Source organism: Chelmon rostratus, chromosome 3 (genome assembly GCF_017976325.1).
Source record: "Chelmon rostratus isolate fCheRos1 chromosome 3, fCheRos1.pri, whole genome shotgun sequence".
Classification (NCBI taxonomy): domain Eukaryota; kingdom Metazoa; phylum Chordata; class Actinopteri; order Chaetodontiformes; family Chaetodontidae; genus Chelmon; species Chelmon rostratus.
In genome coordinates this window covers 26,478,942-26,486,895 of record NC_055660.1, presented here as the reverse complement: position 1 = coordinate 26,486,895, position 7,954 = coordinate 26,478,942, and the positions used below count along the sequence as shown (strand labels likewise).

Genomic DNA, 7,954 nt, shown 5'->3' with positions numbered 1-7,954 from the left:
AAGAGCCAATTACCGACCAAACACTGCCCCCCTGTGCACGCGGCAACATTAGCAAGACGGTTAAGAAGCTCATTCAGAGGCGACGCTGACTCCCTTTGTCCTTCTGCGTTCAGTTCATACAGTGAAGCGGTTAAGATGCATAAAGACCTTTGAAAGGAATTCAGAGCGTTGACCGTGAGGCCAGATCGTTGGCATCTTTTAAATCACTTACCAAAACCCACTTTTATTTTAATGGCTTTACTAAAACCAGGAGCCCAAGGCTGGAATTCCAACTGGGCAACTGCTCCCTGGCCCCTGGACTCCAGGGGCCCTGAAAGCTCCAGGCTTAATGTGTGTCAACTGCTTTGTGCTGATGTAATTGAATGTGCATACAGGAATATGCGAGAATGGATTACCTAGGCAAAGAGGGCAAGGGCCCTAGGGCCCCAGAACCCACAGGGGGCCCAAAGGTTCACTGTGAGGTGATTCCTTTGTGGCTATTAATTGATCAATATTAAAAAAAGTCAAAGAAATCGCACATTCCTAATAAAAGGGGCACTCCACCAATTTCACACACAAACTTTAATTTACTCATCGTGATAAGTGCTACTCAGTCTGTAAAAACAGCTGCAGTTTGGTTTGAGTAGCTCCGCAGGGGGCCCTCTAAAGTCTAAGAAAAAACACCCTGATGATGAGGATGATGATATCGCGACCCAGACTTGGACACTATGACAAACCTGGGCGTGGAGTTTGAAAGGCTTGAGTGCTTACCAGTCAGGGGAAGTCTAAAGACAAACGCTCTTAAGTTGCATTGTGGGAAATGTAGTAACCAACAGTTTGAAGCATCAGGGGCCTAACCTCTGACAGAAATGCATGATGTGACACACTTGATATGAGTAACATATCTTCTTTGTGTCAACCACATTTTGGTGCATGTTGCATATTAGCAGCATGATTTAATGATGGTGACAGACATAATAATAATCATAACTAGTATAATTATTCATGCTAATTTTCTCTAATGTCTATCTCTCATGTCTATCTCATGTAGTGTCATTTGTCTAGCCAGCCAGTCGCAGGCATCAGTTTGATAAGGATGACCCAGGGGCTCATTTTTGCCACAGGCCCCCCTCACAGAATAATCCAATAATGCATGAGCTTTATCTTTATTGCCTTGTCCATTATTCATTTTGTATTTATTTACAAATTTCTGCTATCTTCCATATTTACAACAGTAGAGAGCACAGTGGTCCTGAAAGCTTCCCTCATGTCCATTTTCTTAGGCATGTTGTTGACAAGATGTTGCTCAAAGGAATAGAAATGGCATGATCCCCTCCAACATATTGGGCGCTCACACTTTGGAGCAATAAGCCATACTACACATGGCACACGCAGTAAAACCGGGTTCCAGAGCCCACTGCGCTCAAGTTAAAACGCAATGTAATGGTTTTCGCTGGTGCTGACGATGTCACTGTTGCACTCCAGTGATTTGAGGACCAGCTCCAGTGCCGCCTTGCTGATGTTGATGCTGTAGCGCTGCCTGACTGCAGACAGGATGTGCAGGATGTGGCAACCCTTCTCCGCATCTACAGGCACAAGAGGAAACAGCCACGACACATAGGTCAACACACAGGCATGCAGAGACTTCAAAAAGAGGGACTGGTGAAGTTGAATTTTTCTATATTCTCAGTTAATTACTTTGCATTTCTATTAGATTTATTTTAATAAGATGAATTGATCTTTGACAAACAGGTAAAAAAAAAATCTTTGAATCTGTATTACTTCATCTGAATGATAATAGCTGCTACACTCCACACAACACCACTGCCATGGAGACTGTCACTGAGTCAGACTAAAACAAGTCTGATTCTTAATAAAGAGAAGAAAATAAGTGTACTCACACTTTTCTCTCTTTGAGTCCTCCCTGATAATGTCTTTGACAGCTATGAGTAGATCTTTGTCATGTGCAGTAACCTGGTGAGGCACAACAGCATCAAACTGGCACGTCCATAACGAACCCTGACAATAATCGCATACTGATGAAGAAAGAATTCTTTCAAGATTTCTCTGTTGTTTCTTACATGATAGACTTCATCCTGGGATATGACCTTGCGGTACACTGTACCCTCGTCCTGTAATGTCTGCAGGGCCTCCTTCAGAAGCTGGCGTAGCTGCTGGCAGGCAGAAGGACCCGCCACGGGCTCCTTAACAGAGAAGCATGATAACACGACAGCCCTCAAACTTTTTTGCTACCTTTTGTTTCAGTTTTAGATACCTAAATTATTTTCTGTTGCAAAATTGTGCTGCTGCATGATGACATACTGTCTTGTTTTATGGGAATAAGGGAAACCAAAATGTGCCAAATGGCTGCTTTTATACAGTGTGTTTAGCCAAAGCACTTTACAATTGGCCTCTCATTCTCTGTCTCACACACACACACACACACACACACACACACAAGAACAGACACACACGGTGCTGACCATCAGGATCAACTTCGGGATTTAGTGTCTTGCCCAAGGACATTTGGACATGTGGGCAGGAGGAGCTGAGGATTGAACTGCCGGCCCTGTGATCAGTGGACAGCTGCCCAAAAAGTGCAAGTTGCATTGTCAGCGGCTTTAAAAGTTTAGTACTTTATATTATTATGACCAATAACTTCAACAAATCTAAAGAATACAAATAAGTTTCAATGCTAGAAATCAAATCTTGGCTGCATTTCTTTATTCCATTAGTCCTTCACACATAAGAAGGACACTGCAAAAAAATCTGTTTGATTTTCCTTTCATCCCACCGCCACACATCTTCAAAAAGAAATGGTTCCCCATATTATTATTCTGGCGTACCTGGTCTGCTGATGCTGTTTGAGGCTGGCTGGAGATCAGAGGCTGCAGGAGATCCTGAACATCATAGGGTCTGAATCTGGTCACCGACTTCTGCTTAAAGAAATCCCTGATGATATTCTTTGCCTTGCTGAGCGAACTGATGTCTGAGTCACTGAAAAACAGACAAAGAATCTGGCCTTAATATAACTTATACCAAAGCTTAAACACTGTTTATCTTTAGAAATAATTGATAATCGCTGAGTCATGCACCACTTTGACAGCTTGTTACTATTATTTCTTATTTTAGAAATGACTTCAGCTGCATTTGATTGTTTAGTAGTCTATGCAAATGAAAATTAGAGCCTGCTTTTCATTGTGTGCATCCTTACTACTACAACTTACTGTGGTGTCAATTTTATCTCATCTGCTTGATTCTACGTTTGTGGGCATCTTTCTGTCACTATTGTCACTATTTTTCATGGATTTAGCTAGGTAGCTAGCTATAAAGGAGGATGATGTCACCATTCTGTTTCTCCAACCGGAGGCAATAACGTCTTTGAGTTAACGCTTGTTAGCACATCAGGACACAAAGTGTTGATTTTCTCCTTGGATGTGCACATCCTGCATTACTTCTGTCAGTGCAGTGCACCCGGTGTTGAACAATGATGACACAGCCAGTATGTTTCCAATACATCATCTGAAACCGTGACATGTATGCTGTAGCATTTGAACTTAGGCTATTTTCTGCAAACTGTAGAGAGGCTTCTATCATGATGCATTCATCCATGGTTGGCAGCTAGAAATCAGAAAACCTGCTTTTGTTTACTCCTGTGAGGAACTGAAGCCCTGGTGATGACCGATTTATTTTTGATGGTAAAGCTGCCACCGTTATCACACTAAACTCCAGATACAGTATGAGAGGTGCGAGAATGGAAAGCTCGACAAGCGTAGCAACAGTAACTAAGGAGGACAGACTTAGAGAAGGGTCAACTGGATGTAAACCTGGCTTTAGTGTTGTTATGTACTATGATGGTACATTAAGAGATGGATGTTTATACCTCGTTGCAACAGACTGCAGCCGGAAAGCTCTGTCATAGCACTGTCTGTAGAGCTGAGGAACCTCCATCATCCACGCTATCTGCACCGCCATCATGGGGTCGTTGACTTTATCTGGGAACACACACAGAGCCAGACACACAGATGATGAATGGGCAGAGGTTATAGATGACGTGTACTCTCAAATAAAAAATACGCTGTGTGTTGTTGTGTATCTGTGTGTGAGACAGAGAGACATGTGTAGGCCATCATAAAGCAAGCCTGCAGTGCTAAAGATAAAAAATGTCCTTGCTAGCACTTCAACTGTGTGTGTGTGGGTGAGGGACTGCGTGAGCTAGTGGTATTCTTGAAAGTTTATTGTCTGAATTACATATTCTGTATGTATATATATATATGTATTTAAATATTAAAATGTAGCTGGTTGGTAAATTAGTAAAGGTGAATGATGAATTTAGATATCAAACTGCCTCTAAGGGGCTGCAGAGGACACCCCTCTGCACTCACAGTAGGTGCCGGCCATGATTTCTCTCTGTTGTCTCGACGTCTTCACCGGTCCTCTGACTCGGATCAGCTCTCCGATCTCCAGGCGGCAGCGACTCTGCTGGGCCTGTCTCAGCTTCTCCAGCTCAGCGACTGGGTTGAAGCCTCCCTGAGCCCCATCACTGTGCTTTCTCCCTGCGAGAGATGACATATACAGGATATTACACTGTGGTTTGTGATGATAAATAATATACAATAATAACTTTGTGAAGGACCTTTGAAAATAGTTCAAATAATCATCAATCATACAGACTTTAAACCTGCACGAATCAATATTTTTTAAACAGACAATGGATCAAAAGATTATGTGTAATGTGAAATGGGTCACTTGGAGTGTTGAACTAACAGCGAATTACCACCATTTTGCAGTTATCATCCACTCTGCAGCTTTTAAGCCTCTTTTAGCTCACTGTGCTGGTTTTATGGAACAGAAATCCTGCTCTCATCAACCTTGTTCTCAGTACAAAACAACAGTTAGACAAAGTTCTCAGCAGTTAGTCAAGAACAAAACAGAACTAAGAGAAGAGTTAATTTTAGATTTTGCGTGACTGCTGGATATGTTACTACTAGCACATCTGCCATAACAGCTTCTGAGGTGATGTTGTGGTTTTAAGCTTGTTACACTGCCCCCAAGTGGAAAAAAAAATAAATTCATGCAGCTGTAAGAGAATACAAGGATGTGGGCAATACTGTGGCTGAGAGGGCTCAATGCATTGCAACTTCAGAAAACACATGCAAATAGAGAAAGCACAAGCAAATTAAGAAAACATCTTCATCAGTCCAATAACACATGCACTGCAAATACACACAACACAAGCAAGTATAGAAACTCGCTGCACAGACAACAACGGATCTGTTTCCAGGTGACACAAAAGGCGTTCAGTTATGTTTCGATTATTTGCTGTGCATTTGTCTATTTTGTTGTGCGTCTATATTTGCACATCATTTGTTCTCATATTGATGAAGATGTTCTCTTAGTTTGATTGTGTTTTGTCTGTTTCCTTGTGTCTCCTTCAGCTACAGTGTGTTGAGCTCTTTCAGCCACCATATGGTAAATAAAAGAGAACGAAAGAAGGCTCCCACAATATTCAGTACAAGAAATAACATTTTTTTCTGATACGGAATACCTATAGAAAGAAACACACCTGCTAACAAAGTCAATGATTTTCACATAATGCTGATCCAATCATATAAAGACAAAAAGATAACAAGTTTTAAAGAACCGAGAAACTGATGGTGCATAGTTATCATGTTTATCCCAACCCCTGTTTCCTTCTCTTAAAGCGGCATCTCCATTGTAGTGGCTGAAAACTGTTTAAGATTATGGACAAAGCATTTCTAAACTGTGGCACAATTCTGAACATTCACACCCCACATTGTAACTCACTCCACCATCTTGCTTCAAGCTAAAGTACGCTAAATTCTGAGATCAAGACATCTGTGATATATAACTTTACAATGACTTCAGGAAGATAGCTCATTGAAACGAGCAGAGTCCAAGGTCCTTTTCAACTATAGGAGTTTTTAATGACTAGTGGCACTATGGAACAACATTTTCATGAGCGGGTCCCATTTTGCTCATATCCGATGCCTACTAACACTCACAGAGGAAGTCTCGTAGAGCACACACTTCCACTGAACAACAGTTGGAGGCTATAGCATGCTAAGAAACATAACGAAGTGCCAGCAAAAAGAAGGCAAGAAGACTGCTAGCTATGCTAGGACACAAGCATGTAAACGAGGCCTATTTCAAAATGTGTATTAAACAGAGATCTGCTTCGCAAATGTTTTAGCAAAATAGAAATGCCGTCAACACGTTTGTTAGGTCTCAGGGATACACACATTCAGTGAGAGACATGTAAACAAATTTACTGTAAACATGGCTGTGCTTGTTCAGAAGAAGACTTTAAGGGCTATCTTTATGACAAAAACTATGCAGTAATGAAAATATATTTGGTGATACTGACAATATGCTTGTCTTTTATTTACATGACAAACAGAACTAGGAGGATGCAAGAAGTCTTGCAAAGTATTTCATGTGAAATAGTATGGCTGAAGCTCCTCTGCTACATAGTCCTCTGGCAAAGTAAGCAGCAAGCCAATGTCAACATAGAGAAAGAGCCCAGATTAGCTGGCATCAGTGCACAAATCATTTTGCTTTTGGAAGTCAGTGTATAGTGACATTCATAGAAGTGCAAACTCACATTTAGTAGGATCCCCCTTCTCTTTCAATAGGTCATTTTTCCAGCATAGGCAGTTTATGACACCAGTACCATCATCCACTGTGAACAGGAGTAAAGACAAAGAATCTTTGTGCTTGAAAGGCAACTGGGAAGTCATCACATGAGTATATCTGTCAGTTTTTATCATGGAAAATTAAAACTGGGGCATTGTAACAGATGGAGACAGAGAAAGCTTTCTCGAAAACATGTAACAGTAACAGTGGTGTGCTCTCACTGCCGTTGTGGATCTCAAAATGACCCATGATCAGTACATAACTGACACATACACGCATACATACTGTACATGTAGTTGAAATATCAGCAGATGTTTCACAGGGGCACAGATTACCTCCATAACAGAAGAAGTCCTCTCTTTCTCTCTTGTAAACCACTGTCCCAAGCACATCAACTTTGTAGATTGGATGTAAGTTGTAGAAGTAGATACCTGTGAGACGAAAATAATAATCTCAATGCATCAGCAAGCATCATTATCAACATCACGCACCAAATCTTCCACGGGCAACTTTTACCTTATCACTCAAAGTAGTGCAAGTAGTAGTATGTGGTATAACAGTTATTATATTCATATAACATCGTAAATGAAGTGATAACATACAGGATATATAAGTTAGAGAAATGTTAGATTCATTGCAAACCATGTGATAAAGCTGGCTGCAGTATTTACAAAGTAATTAGCTAACTTGCTAAGATGAACTGTAACTTACAGTAATGGACTGTAAGTTACTTGTTGATTAGCTTAGTCATATTATTATAGTTCAGCTAGCTGTGGAGCAAATATAGTGATACCTGAGAATGTTGCTCCTCAGCCACAGTCGGTGAACAAAACAATGTTTGTTTGTGTTATTTAAGTTACCTGGAACCTGTGTGGACTCTGTCATCTGCAGAATGTCTCTGACAAACAGCCTGGCGAAGGCAGAAAAGATTGGGTCCTGTCCCCACAGCATCGATGGGGGCTCATCCGCTGGATCCATCGTAGCTGCCTGCATTTCATGATGAATGCGAGAGCAGCTCGTTACCTCTTTTTCGTGTTTTTTCCCACGAAAACACTAGCTAGCAAAGGTGGTAAGCTAGGCAACAGCAGTGGAGTGTCTTGAGAAGTATTGGTCACGTGGGGCGCTTTTAACTCTTGTTAAATTGCTCGCGTTACCTATTTGTTATTTACGGTAGCTTGGCAATATGCTGTAGATGTCAGAAACTGTACTGTTGCGGGAAAGTATTAAAAATGTTTATATTTTTAAAAATGCTGTGTTATAATTTTATTGTTGTACAGCGCGTTCATGTTTCGCAATGGTGCATGGGAAATGCAGTTTA

General features: G+C 41.1%; 1 protein-coding gene across 1 annotated transcript; it reads right to left on the bottom strand.

The window, feature by feature from the left end:
* Nucleotides 1-616: 616 nt before the first annotated feature.
* On the bottom strand, nucleotides 617-7,735 carry stn1 (STN1 subunit of CST complex). The gene is made up of 9 exons (XM_041933979.1): nucleotides 7,497-7,735; nucleotides 6,972-7,067; nucleotides 6,605-6,682; nucleotides 4,365-4,535; nucleotides 3,863-3,974; nucleotides 2,826-2,976; nucleotides 2,061-2,183; nucleotides 1,881-1,953; nucleotides 617-1,565 (listed from the first exon to the last, which is right to left on the bottom strand). Exons 1-9 carry the CDS (start codon nucleotides 7,627-7,629, stop codon nucleotides 1,408-1,410), a joined length of 1,095 nt encoding a protein of 364 aa, XP_041789913.1. The 5' UTR covers nucleotides 7,630-7,735; the 3' UTR covers nucleotides 617-1,407.
* Nucleotides 7,736-7,954: the final 219 nt, after the last annotated feature.